The sequence below is a fragment of the Natator depressus genome, chromosome 27 (genome assembly GCF_965152275.1).
Source record: "Natator depressus isolate rNatDep1 chromosome 27, rNatDep2.hap1, whole genome shotgun sequence".
Taxonomy (NCBI): Eukaryota; Metazoa; Chordata; order Testudines; family Cheloniidae; genus Natator; species Natator depressus.
Genome location: NC_134260.1, coordinates 2,502,561 through 2,527,836, shown reverse-complemented (window position 1 = coordinate 2,527,836; position 25,276 = coordinate 2,502,561). Strand labels below are relative to the sequence as shown.

The window sequence follows — 25,276 nt, the reverse complement described above, 5'->3', positions numbered from 1 at the left end:
CAGGTCTACACTGCAATTTTATAGCCCCACCACCTGAGACAGCTGACGCAGGCCTGCCCTAGGTGTTTTATTGCAATGCAGACATAGCCTCAAAGCCCCTCTGCCAGCGCGTAAGCAGTGGAAGGAAAAGAAAATCGGAGCCTCATAAAGATCCATGCAGAGCTGTCTGGGAGGCACAGTTTGATTGTACAGAGGAAGGTGATTTGAGCTGGGTTCGGGGTGCAGAGAAGAGGCACCTTCAGGGGGTCGCTAGTGAGACTCTTTCCCCTCCCCTTGGCAGAGGCAGTGCCAAGCACTGGTGAGGGGATGATGTGAACCAATGGCTGGAACTGGCCTGAAACCAACGGTAGATTGAGAGGGTAGCAGAGGAGGCTCCAGCAGAACTGAGAGGTTGGGACAGTTCCCACTGAAGTGTCCTTGCTGAGCCAGCCCCCTGGTTAGTGGTAGCAGGAGGTGAGGCCGCTCACACACAGTATTTCTCTCTAGCTCACGCCCACTTACCTGAGGTTTCACCCCGTTTGCCCTCAGGCGCACTGGAAAAGTTCCAGCTGCAGCTGGCGCAGCACTGAACAGAACACCGGGGTGGCAGAGGCCTTGGCTGAGGGAGTCTGGGCCCTGAGCGACAGGCTCACTGGGCACCTAAATCACTGGCCGTCTAGGGCGCTGCAGCAGGGCCATCCACGAGAAGCTCCATGACAGGCTCTGGCTGGGAGGGAAGTGAGAAGTATCACACTTCAGAGCTTTATTAGAAGTGGAAGTACTGCAGCCATCTGTTAGCACTAGACACCGAAGAGGAGTTTACACAGGATCTAAAGACAGAACAGCGATAATCCATCTGGTATAAAATATAGGGCTATATCTGACTGGAGGAGAGTTGCACAGCCCACTTGCACTGCTCAGGAGACTCCCCACAGCCGAGCTAAGAACCCAGGCCGTTTCCATTAGTAAAACCAAGCCAGACGCAATGTGAATGCCGAGCAACTCCAGCGAAGTCACTGGTGTAACTGAGATCAGACTCTGGCCCTCGAGGAGAGGACTTTCTGGCAGGGCAGGCAAGAAGAGCAGTGTGGCCATGGGAGAGCACAGAGCAGGAGGGTTCAAGGAAGTTTTGCTCTGGGGTGTGTGGAGGTGCAGCAGTCTGTCCCCAGCCCTGCAGGGCTCTGCACAGCTGCTCAGCTCAGGAGCCGGGTATGCCGGGGTGCCGCAGGGCCCTAGGGCCAGACACCAACGAGGAGCTTTTGGACACTAGTAGGATCTGGGCTGGGGAAGAGAACTGCCGGCAGAACGCCCCATTCCAGTCTTCTCTCCTTCTCAGAATGCGGAGATGAGGAGCAGGATGCTGCCACCCTGCAGAGGGGAAAGGGTGAGGAGACAGTAGGAGCAGCGCTGCCTTCTTCCTTTCATTGCTTCATTGCCAAGAGAGGCAGCAGGATCAGGAAAGCCCTGAGGAGACTGGCGCTGATGGGAGTGCTGCCCAAACGCCAGGGAGTGGCAGCTCAGGACAAGGGGACAGCTCCCCGCTAAGGGAACCCTGCCACAGAAGGGAGGTTTGAGCCCAGTCTGTACATGAGGAGAGGGGGAAGAGGTCCATGCTCCAGGGTTAGATCCACTAGATGCTGGCCTTGTCCCAGGCCTTGTCTGGCAGGCAGCGCTAAGCTAAAACGGCCCCTGCATTGATGTCCCTCCAAGGACACTTCAGCAGAAAAGCTTCATGGCCCGGGATCCGGGTGCAGCCAGCATTTTTCCACCAACGACTTGGAGATCTTCTCTGCTGCTCTTGCCCAGAGGGCAGGAAGGAGGCTCTGGAGGTGAAAACACAGGAAATAAAAGCAGAGGCCTGAGCATCACTGGGCAGGATCGCTGGCACCTGTAGCCTTTGGAGCGTCCCAGGCTGGCAGCGAGCCCACACTTCTACAATGGAGCCTACTTCCCACCCCCTGCTCCCGCTAGGAGGCCCCACACCCTTCCTTTATAGACTCGCTGCCCTCCTCCCCTTGTGCTACACAGGCACGAAAGCTCAAGGGGTAGTGCCAGAGCCACTGCTCAGCACAGGAGGAGGAAAGGATCTTCTGATCCAGGTTTCTACCCGCCTCCCCGCCACAGTCCAGCCCCCAAGGGCTCATGCGTGCTGGTCTTTGACAGATGGGGGCGGGGTGGGGATTCAATGAGGCTGGGCACTCTTTGCACCTTAGGGCTGAGCATGCTCTTAGGAGCAGATGGCAGTGGGGGATGGGTACAGGCACCCCAGGGTGGGCTGCCTGGACACAATGGGGAAACACAAGGATTTGCATAAGTTGTCATAGTCACCGCAACACTGGCATCTCAGGCAGCTATTCCCTGTACCCCACCCTTGAGTAGAAGGGCCACTGCTCAGATGTAGCAGGGGAGGTTCATCTGGCACCTGTACTAGCCAAGGCCAGGCCTAGTACCTGCCTGAGCCCAGGGGTGGCTCCCACAGTATATCCCCAAGCAGGAAGGCCCAGACTGGGGGCCCTCCTTCCTCAGTCTGTCTAGCCAAGCACTAAGAAGAGAAGGGGTTACCTGGGATACTTGGGGTCTGCAAGGACTTCACAGTGCTGCTCTGGAGCCTGGCAATTCGGCTCTGGCTCCGCAGCCCACCCAGCGAGCGGGAGGCAGTGCTGAAATGGAAGACAAGGGCAATTAGCGACATTTCAATCCCAGCTCCCAGAGGCAGGGCTCCTGAACAGCGTCAGTCACGTCTAGGCTCTGGGGCAACATTTACCTTCATCCCCCTCAGCCCCTCAGGATCAATCCTGCAGCCATTTCACCTGCCTCAGCACTGGGGAGAGAAGGCCTGTTACAGGAGAGGGAGAGCAGTCAGGCTCAGAAGGGAAGCACAAGAACTACATGCTCCAGTGGTCCCTCAGACAGCTGCTTCTCCATGGGCTTCCCTGGACAGCTGCTGGGGAACCAGAGAGGGAGGATATGGACCTCACGCAATCCACTAGCTGGTGATCTGGTCTTGGGCTGGCTGCCTCCAGCGAGCTCTTACCTCACAGAACGCTTTCTCTTCTGTCCCATTGCTTTAGAGACTGAGGATAGCTTCGGGATGCTGCCAGGTGGGATGGAGGAGCCCTTCATGGCGAACACGGGCACGGCGGCTCTGAATCCAATCAGATAACAAGTTATCACATGTGCACTGAAACACTCTCTCCTAGACAGAATCTCAGGCCCATCTCCTCTGGACTGTCATTGCCATTGTAAATATAGAAGAGTTCCTACAATGAAGGCAAAGCAGTGAATATAATAAAGGCAAGCTAGCCCTACGGGCTACACCATGGAGAAATGGGACATTAACTGAGACTACTGAGGGGTTAACTCCATAAACAGTCAGGGAATTGGGGTCTCACTCACCAGCTAGATGGATGAAATGCAAACCTTTGGAGACTGAAGTCAGGCCTCCTGGGCACTATTCCTGGCTCTGCTACTGGCTTGCAAGGTGACCTTGGGCAAGTCACTACCCCACTGTGCCGCAGTTTCCCCACCAATTCTTATATAAAGGGTATTCTGGAGTATCTACTTTGTCACCAAGCACATTCCCAGCCAGCATTTACAGACTAATACACATTCGGTTTATACAACTCAGCTCAAACCAGAGTCATTTTTGAAATGCAGCGGCAGGCAGGCGTCAAAATAAAGGTGGTACAATGGAACAGTCTCATCATTCATTTATCAGCATTTGCTAAGTGCTTTACGACAGCATTCAGAGGAGAAGCGAGGTACTGCTGGATTCTAACAAGTCTTTAGAGCTGGACAAGCTATCTGAAGAAGCGATTCCTCTTGAATATCGACAGGAAAAGACAAGGAAGAATGGATTTTTCAAACACTTTCCAATTCTACATAAACAGTGCATGTGCAAAGTTAGACTGGTGTTTGTTCACATATCTGACTGCTAGTTTTGGGGCTTATGAGTCTCAGAGAAAGAATTCCCTTGTAGCATTTTCACTCAAAGCCACAAGAACATCCTACTAGCACAGATGAACCAGAAAATGAAACTGACTAGAAGGCAGAATGAAATTCACCAGCCCAATTCCCTATCCAAAGCCAGTGCTGCACAGTGAGCAGGTTACAGTGGAACTGGTAGATAGGAGTCCCAGCAGTACTAACCTGGGCATGAAGGAGACTTCAGACTTTTTTAAGATGCACTGGACGTTCTCCCAGCCAGGGAATTCCGGGGAACTGAATTTCACAGGATTGTCCACACCAGATGAACAGCTGTCCTCAGCAAGGTCAAAAGTTATATTCAGGTCTCGGATGGTCAGCGTAGCTGGAGTGCAGCAGTTTTGGGCAGCAGATGTTGTCAGGGGGACCCGGCTTTTGGTGACTGTTGATGGGCAGGGTTTTGGGATGCAATAAGGCACTAGTTGAGAAGGTTTAGCTTCCTTAACAATGGGGGTGCTGTGACTGATTGTCACTGGAGGAGCAGTTGATTCATTTGCGGAGCCCCTTCGCCGGCTAGGAAGGGAGGATTTCCGCTGGCGCTTTGCCTGCCGTTTTGGTGTGGCAGGAGTTCCTGTTTTGGATGGGCTGCTCATTTCCGATCTCCTCCTCTTCTTCGTTGGCAGGCTGGGAGTCTTGGATGAGGGACTAGGGACCAACGCAAGCTCCTGCAAGGACCGTGTCACAGACCTTGTCATTGGGGCAGCACGTTCTGTGGCAGGTGCACCCTGCAGCCCGGCAGCCAATGGCACCACTAGGAGAGTAGGTAAGTAGAGTGTTAAGAGATATAGGCACATCTCCCCTTATCCTCTTAAGTGCCAGCCCGTCCAGACCAGACACCTGGGGCAGTCACCAAGCAGCGCATGCCCCAACCCGAAGCAGGTAAGAAAGGCCATGCTGGCATAGTCATAGATGTTAGGAGTTAGGTCTTCTGGGTTCTCTTTCTGGTTCACAGAGAGATGATGCCCAACTCCTCAGTGATTCTAAGGCATCTGTCACTGCCTGGTGGGCTTGAGCTTGATGTGTAAAACCAGCCCTCTGGTTTACACGGAAGGGGGCTGCTAGCAGGCTGTTCTCAGGGAGGGGCACTAGAGGTTCACATTTGCTGTCTCCCCTCCCCACAATCCAGAGGCCAGGCATGGCACCCCTTTAACCCAAGCCAACCAAAACAACAAAGTAGTAAACATTATCCTGGAACAAGTCAACCTCAAGAGAACAAGTCTAAAAGAACAAACAAAAAGCCTTATCTGCCCAGAGCAGAGTTTTTCCCTTGAAAAGGGAGAAGTCCCTGAGACTCTGAAGTCCATTAGGCACTTTGACATTGCTACTGATTTTACATGGCAGGTGCCTCAGGAGAAGGGCAGCAGTATCTATGATACCTAGGCCCTTCTATGTATGCTGTTTCCCCAGGTTTTGGGGCGAGGGGTAGCCAGCAGCTGGAGGAGCTGTGGTGTCAATGGGTTGAGTTTTGTGCACGCACCAAGAGCACTGAAGTCTAAACATATAATTAAAAATAAACCCTGTAAAGTCTCTAAGCCTCACTTCCCTGATCTGTAAACCCAGGAAATACTGACCTATTGTACACAGAGAGGAGCCTTGTAGAGCCTCAGCTATACAGTGCTGGGAGATGGCTTACTGCGGCTATGCCCAGGCTTCTGTGAATGTGATTAAACTGCCATATAAATGGCCACATCCAAATTTTTAAAACTTGTGTATAATTGCACTGCAGGATCTACAGGTTGGTTTGTTTGAAACAAATAATGCCCCTGGGCCTTATTAGTTATAGAGAAAGCCTTCAAACATGAACCAAGTGTGACCAATGCCATGACCTGCACTCAGAGCTCATCTGGTCAGAGCTGAAATGATTTAACTGAGGTTTCAGAGTAGCAGCTGTGTAGTCTGTATCCACAAAAAGAAAAGGAGGACTTGTGGCACCTTAGAAACTAACAAATTTATTTGAGCATAAGCTTTTGTGAGCTACAAAAAGTGAGCTACAGCTCACTTCATTGGACGCATGCAGTGGAAAATAAGTGGGGAGATTTATATATACAGAGAACATGAAACAATGGGTGTTACCATACACACTGTAAGGAGAGTGATCACTTAAGGTGAGCTATTACCAGCAGGAGAGCTGGGGGGGGAAACGGGGGGGGGGGGGGAGACATTTTGTAGTGATAATCAAGGTGGGCCATTTCCAGCAGTTGACAAGAACGTGTGTGTGTGTGGGGGGGAATAAACATGGGGAAATAGTTTTACTTTGTGTAATGACACATCCACTCCCAGTCTCTATTCAAGCCTAAATTAATTGTATCCAGTTTGCAAATTAATTCCAATTCAGCAGTCTCTCATTGGAGTCTGTTTCTGAAGTTTTTTTGTTGAAGAATTGCCACTTTTAGGTCTGTAATCGAGTGACCAGAGAGATTGAAGTGTTCTCCAACTGGTTTTTGAATGTTATAATTCTTGACGTCTGATTTGTGTCCATTTATTCTTTTACGTAGAGACTGTCCGGTTTGGCCAATGTACATGGCAGAGGGGCATTGCTGGCACACGAAGGCATATATCACATTGGTAGATGTGCCAGTGAACGAGCCTCTGATAGTGTGGCTGATGTTATTAGGCCCTGTGATGGTGTCCCCTGAATAGATATGTGGACACCGTTGGCAACGGGCTTTGTCGCAAGGATAGGTTCCTGGGTTAGTGGTTTTGTGGTGTGGTTGCTGGTATTTCCTTCAGGCTGGGGGGCATTGTTTCATGTTCTCTGGGTATATAAATCTCCCCACTGTATTTTCCACTGCATGCAGCCGATGCAGTGAGCTGTAGCTCACGAAAGCTTACGCTCACATAAATGGGTTAGTCTCTAAGGTGCCACAAGTCCTCCTGTTCTTTTAACTGAGGTTGATTTTAAACAGCGGTACTTAGCGGGGGGTAGAGGCTGTGCCACTGCACCTAGTCCTAGGGTCCCCAGTGCTGTATCCACTCAGTTGCCCACCCACCCTCAAGTTGCCTTTGTCCTCAAAGTGCGTTTAAGTTGGGTCCCGGATGCCAAGTTAATGCTCCATGTAGCCAGGGGCTACATATGCCGCACCCAGCTTTGCTCTAGCCTGCTAGGGAGTTTGGGCCGCAGGGAAGGCTCCAAGTGAGGCAGCCACTCCCATTGGGAGGGAGGACAGTAGTGACAACCCCAAAGTGTGAGCCACTGAACAGAGCCTTCCAGGCTCCTCTGCCCTGTCACTCATGCATATATTTCAAATCCTGGGGGGACAGCAGAAAGTAGGGGTTGAGGCCCAGCTGTTCTGGACCACACCCACACAAGCTCACCATTATCCGAGTGCTGCTGCTCCTCTTGGGCTGGGGTTACCTCGGATCCGCCCAGAGTCCCAGCTGGCTCTTGACTCCTACCGGTTTCTCTTTGCACCAGGTATTCCAGTTCCTCAAACTCTGAGACCATGTCAGGGGTTAGGAGGTTGGCAGCCTTCAACAGAGAGTACTGCCTTTGTGCAACACGCAGGACAGCAATTACCAGCCTGGGATAGAAAGGGCCGTAATGTGAGTTTCACTGGAGCCGATGAACACTGTCTCCAATAGTCTAGCACAGTGTAGCATGCCTCCCGTGTCAGGTGAGAACCTGGTCCCAAGAACAAGTTAGCTGAAAATCGTGACTTCAGCCTAGGTCTTCTGGGCACCTAGGTTACATCACCAGCACCTCAGTCCCACATACCACCTACCTGCATTGGTTCCAGGAAGCACCCAGACAAGCCTGTTCAATTCCAGGTGTCCTCTTAGGGTCGCACAAGAGCACAGACTGTTAGTGCAAGGGATGGCCAAACTTTACAATACAGCGGTGTGGCAGCTTGCTGCCAGTCCGAAGTCTGCACCTCAGCTGTAAATGGATCGGGCAGTGGAGCCCAATCCAAGGTGGTAGGATCTGGTCAGACTATTTTAAGACTGCAATAGCAGAGAAGGAATTGCTGCTTGATGGGTTCACCAGCAACAGAAACTGCAGGTTGTCAACTCTGGAGTCATCCTTTGATTCCAGCGCTGGTATCGCAGGCACGTGGGACGCTGGGCTGGGCTTTTGGCACCTCTGGTTCTTGGCCAGGCTGGCAGGTTTTAAAGTTAAACACCCCCCTTCCGCAGGGCTCCTCCTGAAGAGTAACTTTCCCAAGGGATCCATTCTGGCAAGAGACTTGGGGCAGAGATCCCAGCAGACTGGGTCATGGACCCACCCCAGGCCACAACCTATAGAAGCCCAGGACATAAGGAGAGCTTCTGGAGGTGAATTCTACCAGTCTGAAGTTCAGGTTCACATACCATTTGCCACACTGGGAATTCTGACTCTGCTTTGCTGGCAGAATCCATATTACTGGGATTCATGGAGAAAGGGCAGTTACTTTGCTACCACTAGTACCTCAGTACATAAATTACTTGGGCTGGACCATTATTGTTCCTAGACACCATGACCTCCTATGGCAGCTTTGGCACAGGAAAAAAAGGAATCTCCCCAGCACATGGCACATTGGCCAGGCCTTGGTTTTGTCTCCCCCGGAGCATTTTACAGAGATCACCCATTAGGATCAGGGAGGGGTATCCCATATGATCAGTTTCCAGTGGGCTATGGTAGGTGCTGCCTTTATAGGACAGGTAACTACAGAGGCCCTATATCCCTATTAACTGCTCCTGCCCCTTCACAATCACCATGAGGTGCACAAGCACCCTGCAGACTGCACTGGGTCTTTCAGCCTGGGCACAGTACTGCCGCACAGTTCACCTTGCCACAGGAAGGAGCACGTCCCTTTTTCCTATGTGCACGTATGTGGGGGCAGCAGTGGGGGAGGTGGTGAGGGAACACTCACCTCTGGGTCTGATCCCGGGGCAGTCCCTGGAGCAGAGAGCTTGGTTTATTGGTTTTCTGCTGAAGATCTGTGGCATAGTCATGAAGTTCCTTCTCTGGCATCTGAATTGATCACAAGGAGGGAACGTTAGTTAGTTAGTTGGGGATTGATCCTGCTTTGAGCAGGGGGTTGGACTAGATGACCTCCTGAGGTCCCTTCCAACCCTGAGATTCTATGATTCTATGAATGCTTTTGCTCAGTTTTGCCAGCTCCTGCCACTCTCACCCGGCACAGGTTTAATGAAAGAGAGGGAGAGTTTACTGTAGAGCAGAGGTCACGGCTTCAGCACAAGCTGTAACCCCAGACAGTAACGTGTGTCATGTAGATGTGGCTGTCCTTGTACTTTACAACAGAACCAAGCAGCATGAGAGACTAGTGGGCTGCACTGCACATCACATGTTCACTGCTCACTGAGCCGTGAGACCTTGTACTGCATTATGCAGTGGAGAGCTCCTCAGCTGGACCCTTGTCTTAAGGCACAGAACAAGGTGCCGTGGGGACAGCCATCAGCGAAGTGTTCTGCAGAGCCGTGATCCTGTGGGGCTGAGTGCAGCTTTGGAGCAGCCTCTTATCCTTTCCCCAGGATAATGCTCATCTTCCAAGGCCACAATTCCCAGCTTCTCTACTCCCCCCCTCCGCTGCTCACCCTCCAGATATTGCCATAGCCCTGCTATTCCTCGTCAGTGTCTCAACACCTCAGGGTCACCCTCACCTGTCCTACTCTTCCCCTCACCCTGCTGCTGTCTCATTCTCTCCAAGTCTCCAAACCTGCCCAAGCGCTCCTCTGCCAACCGGCCCCTTCTCTCACCTGTTCCACTACTCCCAGGTCCTGTTGCTGAAAGGATGGTCTCACTTTCAGCTCCTGCTGCTGTATCACCATTTCCTGGTTACCCTTCTCAGGGACTTCATGATCTGGAGACCCCTCCTGTGCAGCCTGTGCTGACCTGTAGCAATGCAGAGGAAGAAGCAGCCATAACAACACGGAGACAAGCTCTTTGGGAGCAGTTGCCAGAGCAGATTTGGATGGAAAGCTGCAGTGTTTGCTGCAACCACTTACAGGCTTCTCTGGGGAGGTCAGAGATGGAGACCCTCATGGAGATCTTTCTTTTACAGTCAGATTTTGCAAGTCTTATTCTGTGCTTAGTCTGGCAAAAGGCCTTCGTGGACCAGCTTCCCTCTCACTCGTCAGTGAGTCACTCTGCCCATCCGGGCTCTGGGAAGCACGGGTGGACAGACTATGGCTTCATCATAGGCAGGAATGTATGACTGACATGACCATGTGCTTAGCGAGTCAACAGGTGTGGCTGCATTCCAATCAGCTCTGCTTTCAGACACAATCAAGAGTAAAATGAACCCTAAAAATCCTTGATGGGGGAAGCCTGGGAGATAGGATATAGCATTCAGCACTGGTCAGGCTCCTGGAAGGACAAGATTTGATGGTCAACAAAACGTACCTGAGCAGCTCCACCTGCCAAGGGCTAGACTGTGCCTGAGGAGCTGGAACCTGATGGTCTGGATTCTGGGTGTTTCTCTCATAAGCTTGGAGCTTCTCTCGCAGATTTGCCACCTGCAAGGGAAATTCAACCCATGTAGATCCGATTTCCCCATCCTTTCATGGCATTCGCTGGCAATTCCACAAAGCTACACCTCCCTTCTGAGAGCAGCAGCCTACGCACTGCAGGAGAGACCTTGACACTTAGGACTTGCTGTGTTCCTCCTGCACTTGAACCCCTAAGCAGCAAGGGACACTACATAACAGTCCCCAAGCATGTCCGCCACTTGCTCATGAGCCTGTAGTCATACTCCACTCCAGAAACTGCAGTCAGGAGAAGTTCGTGCATTTCCAGGAGACCCCTCCCCAGCCCCCACCCGTGACACTTGGAGTCCTTGGAGAGCGGCCAGGCACCTGCCCTTTATTCCCCCAGGCAGTCTGCCAACCCCCCTGGATTCTGTATCAGATTGCAGACTGTGCAGCACCTTCAGGTCCAAGTGTTCCAAGGAGGTAGTTACCAGAATCCAGCCTCTGCACTAGCCCCTGTGTTGGTTTGACATTCAGTTCAGTCTTATTCTGCCCTGACATTTGTCAGTGTTGTGATCTGTCTAGCAGATTGCCAGCTCAGGCTGGAGCAATAGGGCAATTCACTGGTGTGTGGATAGCAAAGAAATGCTAAAAGGTCATTGTGTGTTCAAGCCAATTCACAAAGGGGGATGTTATCACATTGCATTTACATGGCATATGCCCCCTAATTACATTTGCTCTAAATTCATGAAAACTAGCAAAATGCTGATGTTTATAGATTCATAGATACTAAGGTCAGACGGGACCATTATGATCATCTAGTCTGACCTCCTGCACAACGCAGGCCACAGAATTTCACCCACCCAATCCTGCGAAAAACCTCTCACCTGTGTCTGAGCTATTGAAGTCCTCAAATCGTGGTTTAAAGGCTTCAAGGAGCAGAGAATCCTCCAGCAAGTGACCCGTGCCCCATGCTACAGAGGAAGGCGAAAAACCTCCAGGGCCTCTTCCAATCTGCCCTGGAGGAAAATTCCTTCCCGACCCCAAAATATGGCGATCAGCTAACCCCTGAGCATATGAGCAAGATTCACCAGCCAGATACTACAGAAAATTCTTTCCTGGGTAACTCAGATCCCACCCCATCTAACATCCCATCACAGGTCATTAGGCCTATTTACCATGAATATTTAATTACCAAAATCATGTTATCCCATCATGCCATCTCCTCCATAAACTTATTGAGTTTAATCTTAAAGCCAGATAGATCTTTTGCCCCACTGCTTCCCTTGGAAGGCTATTCCAAAACTTCACTCCTCTGATGGTTAGAAACCTTCGTCTAATTTCTAGTCTAAATTTCCTGGTGGCCAGTTTGTATCCATTTGTTCTTGTGTCCACATTGGTACTGAGCTTAAATAATTCCTCTCCCTCTCCGGTATTTATCCCTCTGGTATATTTATAGAGAGCCATCATATCTCCCCTCAACCTTCTTTTAGTTAGGCTAAACAAGCCAAGCTCCTTGAGTCTCCTTTCATAAGACAAGTTTTCCATTCCTCGGATCATCCTAGTAGCCCTTCTCTGTACCTGTTCCAGTTTGAATTCATCCTTCTTAAACATGGAAGACCAGAACTGCACACAGTATTCCAGGTGAGGTCTCACCAGTGCCTTGTATAACGGTACTAAAACCTCCTTAACCCTACTGGAAATACCTCTCCTGATGCATCCCAAGACCGCATTAACTTTTTTCACAGCCATATCACATTGGCGGCTCATAGTCATCCTATGATCAACCAATACTCCAAGGTCCTTCTCCTCCTCTGTTACTTCTAATTGATGCAGTCCCCAGCTTATAACTAAAATTCTTGTTATTAATCCCTAAATGCATGACCTTACACTTCTTACTATTAAATTTCATCCTATTACTATTATTCCAGTTTACAAGGTCATCCAGATCCTCCTGTATGATATCCCGGTCCTTCTCTGAATTGGCAATACCTCCCAGCTTTGTATCATCCGCAAACTTTATTAGCACACTCCCACTGTTTGTGCCAAGGTCAATAATAAAAGGATTAAATAAGATTGGTCCCAAAACCGATCCTTGAGGAACTCCACTGGTAACCTCCCTCCAGCCTGACAGTTCACCTTTCAGTAGGACCCACTGTAGTCTCCCTGTTAACCAATTCCTTATCCACCTTTCAATTTTCATATTGATCCCCATCTTTTCCACTTTAACTAATAATTCCCCATGTGGCACAGGATCAAAAGCCTTACTGAAATCTAGGTAAATTAGATCCACTGTGTTTCCTTTGTCTAAAAAATCTGTTACTTTCTCAAAGAAGGAGATCAGGTTGCTTTGGCACGATCTACCTTTTGTAAAACCATGTTGTATTTTGTCCCATTTACCATTGACTTCAATGTCCTTAACTACTTTCTCCTTCAAAATTTTTTCCAAGACCTTGCATACTGCAGATGTCAAACTAACAGGCCTATAGTTACCCGGATCACCGTTTTTTCCCTTTCTTAAAAATAGGAACTATGTTAGCAATTCTCCAATCATACGGTACAACCCCTGAGTTTACAGATTCATTAAAAATTCTTGCTAATGAGCTTGCAATTTCGGGTGCCAATTCCTTTAATATTCTTGGATGAAGATTATCTGGGCCCCCCGATTTAGTCCCGTTAAGCTGTTTGAGTTTCACTTCTACCTCAGATATGGTAATATCTACCTCCATATCCTCCTTCCCATTTGTCATGCTACCATTATCCCTAAGATCCTCTTTAACCTTATTAAAGACTGAGGCAAAGTATTTGTTTAGATATTGGGCCATGCCTAGATTGTCCTTGACCTCCACTCCATCCTCAGTGTTTAGCGGTCCCACTTCTTCTTTCTTTGTTTTCTTCTTATTTATATGGCTATAGAACCTTTTACTATTGGTTTTAATTCCCTTTGCAAGGTCCAACTCTACTTGACTTTTAGCCTCTCTCACTTTATCCCTACATGTTCTGACCTCAATAAGGTAGCTTTCCTTGCTGATCCCTCCCATCTTCCACTCCCTGTAGGCTTTCTGCTTTTTCTTAATCACCTCTCTGAGATGCTTGCTCATCCAGCTTGGTCTACAACTCCTGCCTATGAATTTTTTCCCCTTTCTTGGGATGCAGGCTTCCGATAGCTTCTGCAGCTTTGATTTAAAATAATCCCAGGCCTCCTCTACCTTTAGATCCATAAATTCTTCAGTCCAATCCACTTCCCTAACTAATTTCCTTAATTTTTGAAAGTCAGCCCTTTTGAAATCAAAAGCCCTAGTTGCAGATTTATTTTTGTATATCCTTCCATTCAGTTTGAACTGAATTAGCTCATGATCACTTGAACCAAGATTATCCCCTACAACCATTTCTTCTATGAGGTCCTCACTACTCACCAAAACCAAATCTAAAGTGGCATCCCCTCTAGTCGGTTCAGCAACTACTTGATGAAGGAATCCATTAGCTATCGCATCTAGGAAAATCTGAGCCCTATTATTATTACTAGCACTCGTCCTCCAGTCTATATCTGGGAAGTTAAAGTCTCCCATGATCACACAGTTTCCATTAGTATTTACTTTATTAAAAACATTAAAAAGGGCTCTATCCATATCCAGATTAGATCCCGGCGGTCTACAGCACACCCCAAGCACTATTATTGTCTTCACTTACCTATAACCTGTTGTTTACTATTTCATTACATTAGGTATACCCCTTACTTAATTAACCCTAGATCAAAAGTGTATGTTAGTGAGAATTTACGTGGTGTATAAACTGCATGAAAACTAATGAGTGATACTTGTATTGTTTTCACTTCTCTATCCCTATTAGACTGTAGTGGCAGGCAATTGCATTATGTATGTCACTGCAACTAAATTACTTGTGAATGCAAAAAGTAGAAGGCTAACTTCAAAGCAAGAGTCGTTGCGTTCAACAATGGATACAGAAGCAGTCAGCTAATTTTCTGTGAACAAGAATCTATAAATACTGGTTCAAGGGAATGATCTTCCTCCTTGGGGGAGGAGGGATAGCTCAGTGGTTTGAGCATTGGCCTGCTAAACCCAGGGTTGTGAGTTCAATCCCTGAGGGGGCCATTTAGGGATCTGGGGCAAAAATTGGGGATTGGTCCTGCTTTGAGCAGGGTGTTGGACTAGATGACCTCCTGAGGTCCCTTCCAACCTTGATATTCTATGATTCTATGATCCTGCATCTTTGAACTGTTTTGGATTCTAATAGGGTGGAATATTGAACAAGTGGACGGAGATTCCCCACAGTTATTCTGTGTAACGCTGAGAGACTTATTGAAATCTAGCAGCTCACTTCATCTCTGCTATCATATTGGACTTACAAACCGACTCCCTGTGAATGCATTTTACCTGCTTTAACCTCTCAATAACTCTCATTTTTTTTTCTTAGCTAATAAAGCTTTAGATAGTTTACTAGAGAAACTGGCTGTCAGCATTGTCTTTGGTGTGAGATTGAGTATCCATTGACCCAGGGTAAGTAACCGACCCCTTGGGGTTGGGAGTAACCTAATATGAGGTGATTTGTGGTGTTAATAGCCTTTCATCACAAAGTTCAATTTGTCTGGATAGTAAAGAGGGGCTGGAGAGCCTAAGGGGGCTGTCTGTGGCTCCATGGTCAGACTGGTATGGTGATCCAGGAGCACACATTTGTTACTGGCTTGGTGAAATCTAATTACAGAACACGCCACGAGTTTTCTGACAGTCTGACCTGAGATTGGCACACTCAGTTGTAAGCCTTACAGTCTTACTTTGCCTCAACGTTTTTCAGGGTGTTGCAGGTTTATTGACCATTTGCCTTGTAGAAGAGGTAAGGGGGAATGTGGAGATTCTGGCAGCTGGCTGGGGACACTAGGAGCTTTGGGGATCAATTGGGCAGTTCACACTTCAGTGCTATTGTTTCTGGCTGTCCTGCTGCAGATTAGGGGAGGCAGGGCTACAGCAGTTACATGCCATTCACCTTTGGGATGCTCTCTTCACAAACAAGGCAGAGAGGAATTCATTACCGGGTTCTAGAGCAAGGGCTGCAGGATCCCAGAATACCTGGGCCCCTGGATATGTCCAGCAGCAGAGCTCTCATTGCAGCCCTAGAAGAGTCCATTCCAGTCCTCTGCTCTTCCTTAATGTAAGACACTGCCCACTAACTGGGCTAAGCAGTTCTCCGGCAGCATAGCCAATGCTCTGAGCCTATCACAGAACTCATGGTACTTACAATCCCAGAGCAGTGCTGGTCTCTGGCAAGGGCTACAGACAGAACCACTCACCAGCCCCCTGTCAGGCATCTCACCTCTGCTTTCAGCTGCTCACAGATAGCTGCGTATTTAGTGATGTGGCAGTCCAGGCTGAGCACGTTACTCTTCAGCTGCAGGGTGGAAAGGGGGTGGGGAAGGAGGAGAGAGGGTTAAAGGAACAGAGGTGGAATAGCCCTGGCTCTGTGCAAGAGAACTGAGAGGCAAGTGAGTCCTGTTGCTGGGTCCCAGTTACTCTATGGGTTAGGTTAAGCAGCGCTGCTGGGATACCCCTGTGATGTAGGGAACACCTCGAAGGGACAATTCTGAAGGGAGAAGCTCCCTTTCATAGTCACTAATGCCCGCCCATGAAGTGACGCTTGGCTTTAGCCAATGCTCACATCTCCTCCAGACTGAGCTGCATCACCATCAGCAACTCTAGCTGGGCTTGTCCCCAGATCAGGCATAGATACGTGGACTAGATAGTTCAGAGATCTAAATGAATGTCTACCAGTGGGTTAACTGAACTAAGACCCCTTTAATTATCCAGAGGCACTATGGTAGGTGATGAACCTCACGGAGCCAGCTTTTGCCCCAGCCCACTTGCCAACAGCCTCTCAACACAGCAGCACCATAGAGATAGAGGTCTGTACACAGATGTGTGGGACCCACCGACAGTTTGATCTCCTTGGCCCGATTGGCATACTTGAGCGTGTTGTAGGTGTCCTCATAGGCGAGTGCAGATGGGCTGATGGCAGCAATCATGATGGTCCGGCAGTTGCCCCCAAGAGAGTCCTTCAGCAGGCGTGTGAGCTTACTGTCCCTGTATGGGATGTGGGACTTCCTGCTCTGTTCGGAGAGATCAGGGGACCCACCTCAGTTGTCAGGTATCTCTAAGAATCCTAGCATGCGGATATCCTAATGCTCAGACTCGTTCCCATAAACCTAGGCTAGGAAGCAAGAGCCTGAAGAGGCAGTTGGTCCAGCTCTGTTTTACCACAGTTAATGTCAGAGGCTATTCCTAATCCTATGAAGTCTTCCTGAGCTAGATGTGTCAATATCCTGCAGCAGAGAGTTCCTTAGGTTTCTCAGACAAGGAAATACCTTATGTCAAGTGTCCTTTTAACCCCCCTGCCCTTTGTACTGCAGAAATGCAAGGTGGTTTTCCGAGGAGGGTGTATTGTGGAAGGGTGGAGCAGGGGCATTACCTTTGCATCAGCCAGGGCGTTGATGACGTTAATCAGGGCCAGCAGTGAACGGTTGATGTTGGCACCCTCTCGGAGCCGCTCTCCCTTTGTGTTGGTGGTTGATGCTCGCTCCGAGCCTGCCAGGTCAATCAGGCTCATCTTGGCCACCTGCAGGTCCTGAGTGATGCCAACGACACGGTCCTGCTGCTTCACAAAGATCTGCAAGGACAGGAAGAAAAGATAAGGCTCGTGAGGAAAGATAAGGCGAGGCCTCACGACCTGCTCAGCCCAGTCAGCAGGCAACGTCTTATCGTAGGGGACAGCAGAGAACTGAACATGACCTCTCCTGGGGTCTGATAAGGCCACCAGGCAAGAGATTCACTGCAGGACTAGTCATCACCACAAGCAATGACAGCAAGAGCCTGTGTTTCCTCTCCACTCACTGATCTACTGTGCCATGTTGCCAAGCTACAGGTCAACTATCTTCCCCCGGCTGAGGGGCTAGCGGAGAGAAAACACTGCCCAGTCTTCCCCACACTCAGTTCTAGGATCTCGCAGGCCATAAGGCCAACTCTGATTGGTCTCAGGTTGTGGGAGGAGAACTTGTAATGGATACAGGATATGACAGGTTGGCACGGGTATGTCTGTATCAGTCTGCAAACTCCATTTTGATTGTAACTTGTACTGCACCTTCGCTTTTGCCTTTTACCCTCCATCATATTGGACTGGGATATCTAGAAGGTATTAGCAGAGACTGCGCCCACTAGCAGTGGGTTAACAAGAGAGCAATCAAGAGTCACTAACCTGGATAGTCTTCCATTCAAATGGAAATGTCCCAGAACAATAAACTGTCCCTTGGGTGGTGGGCTTATCAAGGGGACCAGTGTCCCCAGTCTGAACTGTAGATGGGCTGTAACCAAGCAATGACACACCAGACAAGGGACTTGAAGTTGATTGGGGGGCAGGGGCACCTGACAGAGGGGACTGGAGCTGTATAAAAGGACAAGTTCTGCTCTTACCAAGGGCTCTCTGACTGACCAGAACAAGATAACAAGGCTGTGCAGGAGGGGAGGAAGGTCCTGGGACTCTGGAAGGACCAAACCCCAAAGGGCTCTCAGAGTGGTGAGGATGCTGGAAGGAGGGTTTGAAGTGCAGATGTTTGTTATATTCTGTAGATTTGTATCTCTCTTGTGCTTTGTCTATCAGTGAAGAATGACTGGTTGAGAAATTCCTTTGCTGAGTCTGTGCGTCCCTTGTTTTAACCGTCATGTAGTCTCCGAAGGGTGAAATAGCAATCCAGAGGGTCCATAGCTTCAGAGGAACTTTGGGGAAGCATGCATTTGCTACTGGGCAGGCCAGCAGTAGTTGGATTGCAGAATCGTATATCTCAGGAAGGGGTGCTAGACAGAGGATCCGCATCCTGAAAGTGCCTGGAAGCCCAGACCTTGAGACAGTGACTAGACTCTGTCCAGACCCAAACACTCTATGTAGGATCTAGTAGTTGCATCCCAAAAGCAACCTGGTAAGCATCCACAAGGGGGAGCTCAGCCAGGGTTGCAAACACATGGCTTCTCATTCCTAGGACAGCTTCACCCTCTGGCTCCGTCACTGAAAGTCATTGCCATTTGTTGGCCCATAAGTAATGAGATTTGTGGGGCTCTGACCCATTAAGGGAGTTTATAGATACTTGATATACTATAGCTGGATTAAAAAAAACTAGATAAGGTCATGGAAGACAGGTCCATCAATGCTTGTTAGCCAAGATGGTCAGTGACAGAACTCCATGCTCTGGGTGTCCTTAAACCTCTGCCTGCTAGGAGCTGGGACTGGACAACAGGGGATGGATCACTTGATAAACTGCCCTCTTCTGATCGTTCCCTCTGAAGCATCCGGCACCAGCTGAAAGACGGGATACTGGGCTAGGTGGATCACTGGTCTGACCCAGTCTGGCTGTTCTCATGATCTGAAGCAAACCCTGCTCTCAACTACTCTCTCCCTCTCATCCCCACACAAAGCCTCAACTACTCCCCTTCCTTACCTCACTAGCTCTCTCTGAGCAATGGCTGTCCCAGTGGGCCGGCAGCCTTACATGGGTTAAAGGAGAGTATAGAGGCAGGAATATCCGACCTGCTACCTGACAAGGATGGTGACCATGATTGTGAAATGCTCAGGGACACTAGAGAGGCTACAAAGGCAGAAAATGCAATAATAACTGGGGATTTCAACTATCTTGATATTAACTGGGTATGTCACTTCAGGAAGGGATGCAGGGATAAAACTTCTCAACACATAAAATGACTGCTTCTTGGAGTAGTTTGTCCTGGAACCCACAATGGGAGAGACAATTATTGATTTAGTCCTAAGTGGAGCACAGGATCTGTTCCAAGAGGTGGATATAGCTGAACTGCTCAATAATAGTGGTTTAATTTAATGTAATTAAATGTAACATCCTTGTGGGATGAAAATGCCAAAGAAACCCACCACAGGAACTGCACAAAAATAAGGTAGCTAGTTAAATAGAAATTAAAAGGAACAGTCACAACTCACATGCCTGCAAACAGCGTGGAGACTATTAAAAAGCACAATGATAGAGGGTCATATTAAATGTATATCCCAAATTAAAAACAAAAACAAAAAACAAACCAAAAAAATAAACCAAAAAAACAGTAAGAGGACCAAAAATATGCCTCCATGGCTTAAGAGCAGAGTAGAAGAGAGGGTGAGAGGCGAAAAGGCGTCCTTTAAACATTAGAAGTCAAATCCTAGTGTGGAAAAGAGAAAGGAGCATAAACTGTGCCAGGTCAAGTATAATAGGGCAGGTCAAGACAGAATTTGAAGAGCAACCAGCAAATGACACAGAAAAAAAAAATCGCTGTTACTTTTTAAATATATCAGAAGCCGGAAGCCTGCTGAATGGTCAGCAGAGCCATGGAACGACCGAGGGGCTAAGGAAGACCAGGCTGTTGTGGAGAAGCTAAAGCAATTCTTTGCATTGGTCTTCAATGTGTGGGAGATGTGTGGGAGATTCCCTACACCCGAGCCATTCTTTTTAGGTGACAAATCTGAGGAATTGTCCCAGATTGAGGTGTCAGTAGAGGTGGTTTTGGAACAAATTGAGAAATTAAAGAGTAGTAAGTCACCAGGACCAGATGGGATTCCCCCAGGAGTTCTGAAGGAACTCAAATATGAAATTGCAAAACTACTAACTGTGGTATGTAACCTATCACTTAAATCATCCGCTGTACCAGATGGCTGGAGAGTAGCTAATGTGATGCCGATTTTTAAAAGAGGCTCCAGCAGCAATCTTGACGATTACAGGCCACTAAACCTAACTTCAGGACGAGGCAAACTGGTTGAAACTATAGTAAAGAATGGAATTATCAGACATGTAGATTAACACGATATGTTGGAGAAGAGTCAACATGGCTTTTATAAAGGGAAATCATGCCTCACCAATTTTTAGAATTCCTTGAGGGTGTCAATAAGCACGTGGACAAGAGTGACCAGTAGATATAGCGCACTTGAACTTTTAGAAAGCCTTTGACAACGTCCCACACCAAAGGCTCTTAAGCAAACTAAGCAGTCCTGAGATAAGAGGGAAGGTCCTCTCATGAGTCAATAATTGGTTAAAAGATAGGAAACAAAGGGTAGGAATAAATGTCCAGTTTTCACAACAGAGAGAGGTAAATAGTGGCCCCCCCCCCCAAGGATCTGTGCTGGGAACTGTGCTGTTCAACATATTCATAAATGATCTGGAAAAAGGGGTGGAACAGTGACGTGGCAAAATCTGAAGATAATGCAAAATTACTCAAGATAAATCCAAAGATGACTGTGAAGAGTTACAAAGAGATTTCACTAAACTGTGTGACGGGGTGACAAAATGGCAAATGAAAATTCAGTGTTGATAAAAACCAAGTAATGTACATTGAAGAAAATAATCCCAACGCTAGATACAAAATGATGGATTCTAAATTAACTGTTACTACTCAAGCAACAGATCTTGGAGTCATCGTGGATAGTTCTCTAAAAACATCTGCCCAATGTGCAGTGGCAGTCAAAAAACCGAACAGAACGCTAGGAACCTTAGGAAAGGGATAGATCATACGACAGACAATCTCTTAGTGCTGCTATATAAACCCATGGTACGCCCACACCTTGAATACCGTGGGCAGTTCTGATTGCCTCATCTCTAAAAAGATACTAGAATTGGAAAAGGTGCAGAGAACAGCAACAAAAATAGTTAGGGGGATGGAACAGCTCCCATATTAGGAGAGATTAAAAGACCGGGACTGTTCAATTTAGAAGATAGATTACTAAAGGGTGGCATTATAGAGGTCTATATCATCATAAATGGTGTGGAGAAAGTGAATAGGAAAGTGTTATTTACCCCCTTCACATAACACAAGCACGGGTGGGGGGGAGGGGGGGGAGAGGTTGTCACCTGATAAAATTAACAGGCAATGGGTTTAAAACAAACAAAAGGAAGTACTTCTTCACACAATGCACAATCAACTCGTGGAACTCATTGCTGTGGATGTTGTAAGGCCAAAAGTATAACTGGGTTCAAAAAAGAATTAGATAAGTTCATGGACAATAGGGCCATCAATGGCTATTAGCCAAGATGGTCAGGGGTGCAACTCCATACTCTGGGTGTCCTTAAGCCTCCAACTGCCAGAAGCTGGGGCTAGACAACAGGGGATAGATGGATGACTAGATAATTACCCTGTTCCATTCATCTCCTCAGAAGTATCTGGCACTACCCACTGTCAGAGACAGGAAACTGGGCTAGATGGACAGTTGGCTAGATGGACAGCCCTTCTTATGTTCTTAAAGAGCAGGACTAACAATCAGCCCCGCCTCCCTGCACAGAGCTACTCTGAGCCAGTTCCTCTCCCCCCCATTATAGTTGCCAGCCTAAGTGAAAGGCAGAAGCAACCAGTAGGAGAGGAGGTGTGATGGGGTGGACTAGGCCCACACTCATCCTGCCACACTCATCCCAGGTAAGGAGCAGTGGAGAGGTCCTCCAAGCAGGCTAGAGTGAACCCTATAAAAAGGAGCTACAGAGCCAGAGACAGGGCAGTTGCTGCTTGGAGCTGGAGAAGAAAGGACTGCAGGCCTGGCTGCCTGGAAGAGCAGCAGGGCCACAGACAGCTCAGTGTGGACAGGGACTGGGGGAGCGAGAGGCTCCTGGCTGGCTGCTAGGACTGACCCAAAGCTAGTTTGCTAGCAGGGACTGAGGGAGCAATGAAGGAGCTCCTGGCTGGCTGTGGGCACTGAGTAGGGACTGAGCCTAGGGAGGGCCGCAGGAAGATAGCGTCTCCAGGGAGGAAGCCCTGGGGATACAGCCCCATACCAGGGCTAGACTGGTTTAAAGATCGCAGACACACCCAACAAGAGTGGGTGCTCGCGAGAGGTGGGTGCCGACCCCGTTACAGGAGGGTTTTCTGTTGTGGCCAGCTGGGAGTCCAGGCCCTAATGACTAAACCTTCTTCCTGGCAAAGTGCCCTAACCTGGACTGGAGTGTCCGAGGTGCAGCACACCAGCAGATTCAGCCTTGAAAATGCAGCTAATCCATTTGAGGAAAAATCATCCCAAACAGCTCTGCTTTGTGTGGAGAGAGAACTTGGGAAACCGGAGTGGTGAGAGCTGGGGCGAATGATAGCAAGTTAGAGAGGCGCTTGCAGTCAGAGAGATCATAGTCTCTTTGTACAGTCCTGGAGTTACTCATTTTTTCCATTCTGGGCACACCACTATGAAGAGAAATTGGAAGGTTTTCAGAGAAGAGTAGCAAGTGATTGTAGGCTGCAGGGACTGATTTCCAAGGAAAGTTTGAGAGCTCAGTATGTAAAGTGTGTCTAAGTACTGACGAAAGGGAAGGTGGGGGAAATAACTTGCAACTAGGCCACCAAGGAAGGAGGCTAGTTGTTCATTGCAATACACAGGGGTACAGGGATAAAACAAAAACAAACAAAAAAAGGGGGGAAAAAAACGTTTTCCAAGGGAAGTGGGGGAGGGGGAGTCCCAACACTTGTTTAAATGTCACTGGATGCACTGCAGGAGAACCCTACCCTGCAGGACAGAGAGTAAGCGGATGACCCGATATGTCTGCTTTAGTTGCAAGAACAAACCAATGGTCCAGCCCAGTATTCTGTCTGACAGTAGCTATTGCCAGATTCTTCAGAGGAAGACATAATCCTCCTGCTTAACATACTGAACAGAAGTAATAACTGGAGACCCTGCACTCCAAGACAGCAGGAGCTTTCTTCCTGTTTCTTCATTTGGCTCAATTTAGGCACAGAAACCTGAAGATGAGAGTCCTGAGAACATCCTCGCAGATGTTGCTGCTGCTACTTGCCTGGAAGACGGCGTGTGAGCGTGAGGAAGTAGCATTGGCATCTGTGGGGTGCTGTGTGCGGTTTCTGTTCCCACTTGCCAGCATCTCCAGGAGCTGCTCTGCTGATTTTGGCTGGAAAGGAACACAGAGAGAAAGATTAGTACCGTACAGTGCTTCAAATGGGAGGTCTTTGCAGCTCTCACCCATATGGGGAAGCTATGCCTCCCCCCTCCCAAGGAACTTGTAAGCACATCAACCAATGCACTAGTAGGTGCATACAAACCTTTGTGGGGAAGGTGAGCATAGGGCTGGGAAAAGATGCCACATTAATCTCCCTTGAGACTGAAGCCCTGTTTATCCAAAGAATGGGTACAGCATAGGCAAATGCAGGGCCAATGGGAGCTGCGGGAAGCAGCGCGGGCTGGGCCACCGCTTCCCTCAGCTCCCATTGGCTGGGAACGGAAAACTGCAGCCACTGGGAGCTGCGAGCGGCCGTACCTGTGGATGCTCGGGTAAACAAAGTGTCTCGCAGCCCACCAGGGGCTTACCCTGAACAAGTCGCGAACCAAGTTTGGGAATCCCTGAGTTACCGGGAATGCCTAGGTGTGGTATCTATATATTAGTTTGCCAAAGGGTGTCATGTAAGGTCTCTGCTGAAAGCCTGTATCCTGCCAGTTCTCACAACCATTGTGAAGTGAATGTATGGCTGATCAATATAGAGTTATGTAAATGCACTGAACATAATGTTCTTATTGTCTTTGACGTGGGGCTGGTCACCAGATGAGAAACAAGTTTCTTTCAGGCCAGAGATATTTATCTTTCAGTCTATGTGCAAATTGAGTATTGGGTACTTCACAATGAAAGCCTACTTTCAATCTGAGCAAAACGCTAATCAAGGGATTGCAAAGGCTCTAGGGGAGATTATAGACAGGAAAACACAAGCATCATGGGTTATCCTATTTCCAAGTACAGACAATGGATTTCTGGGTCTATAACTGTAGGTATAGAGACCCAATGGGCATCTTTCACCTAGGAAGTAAGCTGACAGTGTGCTTGTTTTGCGAATAGAAGACAACTGCTAAACCTGGCTGAAGTACACTGGAAGGGTTTTGGGGGAGCTTTTGCTCTGTATAACATAACAATGTCTTATTTGTTAAGCTTAGGCTCTAGTACATGTGCTATGATTTTATTTTGTATGTATACCTTTGTTTCCAATATTTGTGCTTGCTATCATTTGAATTTCTGTGCTTTATTATTAAGTAAACTTAACATAAGAACGGCTATGCTGCGTTAGACCAATGATCCATCAAGCCCAGTATCCTGCCTTTTGACGGTGTCCAATGCCAAATGCTTCAGAAGGAATAAACAGATCAGGGCAATTTCAAGTGATCCATTCCCTGTCCAGTCCCAGCTTCTGGCATTTGGAGGTTTAGGAACACCCAAAGCATGGGGTTGCACCCCTGACCATATTGGCTAACAGCCAACCTATTTCTCATGAACCTAATTCTTTTTTGAACTGTTGTTATATTTTTGGCCTTAACATCCACAGCGACTAGTTCTACAGATTGACTGGGGTTGTGTGAAGTATTTCCTTATGTTTGTTTTAAACCTGCTGCCTTAATTTCATTGGATGACACCTACTTGTTGTGTTATGTAAAGGTGTAAAGAACACTTCCCTGTTCACTTTCTTCATACCATTCATGATTTTATTGACCTCTGTTATACTTCCCCTCCTCTTAGTCATCTACCGTCTAAAATGAATGGTCCCACCCTTTTTAACCTCTCCTCCTAGGGAGGTTGTTTCATAACCTTAAACATTTTTTTGTTGCTCTTCTCTGTACCTTTTCCAATTCTAATATATTTTTTGAGGTGCGGGCAACCGGACCTGCACCCAGTATTTAAGGTATGGGTGTACCATGGATTTATAGGGTGGCATATTTTCTGATTTATCATCTATCCCTTTCCTCATGGTTCCTAACATTGTTTTAGCTTTTTTGACAGCCAATCAACATTTAGCAAGGAATTATCCACAATGATTCCAAGATCTCTTTCTTGAGTGGTAACAGCTAATTTAAACCCCATCGTTTTGAATGTATAGTTGGGATTATTTTTGTC

At 48.1% G+C, this 25,276-nt stretch overlaps 1 protein-coding gene across 1 annotated transcript in view; it reads right to left on the bottom strand.

The window, feature by feature from the left end:
• Nucleotides 1-667: 667 nt before the first annotated feature.
• KIF18B (kinesin family member 18B) overlaps nt 668-25,276 on the bottom strand; it is a 36,131-nt gene continuing 11,522 nt past the window's right edge. The window contains exons 6-17 of the mRNA XM_074940519.1: nt 23,183-23,293; nt 16,849-17,046; nt 16,313-16,489; nt 15,700-15,774; nt 10,307-10,419; nt 9,661-9,796; nt 8,814-8,914; nt 7,279-7,484; nt 4,129-4,714; nt 3,014-3,124; nt 2,542-2,639; nt 668-1,802 (exon numbers count right to left, since the gene is read on the bottom strand). Of these exons, the coding sequence (XP_074796620.1) occupies nt 1,696-1,802; nt 2,542-2,639; nt 3,014-3,124; nt 4,129-4,714; nt 7,279-7,484; nt 8,814-8,914; nt 9,661-9,796; nt 10,307-10,419; nt 15,700-15,774; nt 16,313-16,489; nt 16,849-17,046; nt 23,183-23,293 (2,019 nt within the window). The 3' untranslated portion in view covers nt 668-1,695. The remainder of the gene's footprint in view (nt 1,803-2,541; nt 2,640-3,013; nt 3,125-4,128; nt 4,715-7,278; nt 7,485-8,813; nt 8,915-9,660; nt 9,797-10,306; nt 10,420-15,699; nt 15,775-16,312; nt 16,490-16,848; nt 17,047-23,182; nt 23,294-25,276) is intronic.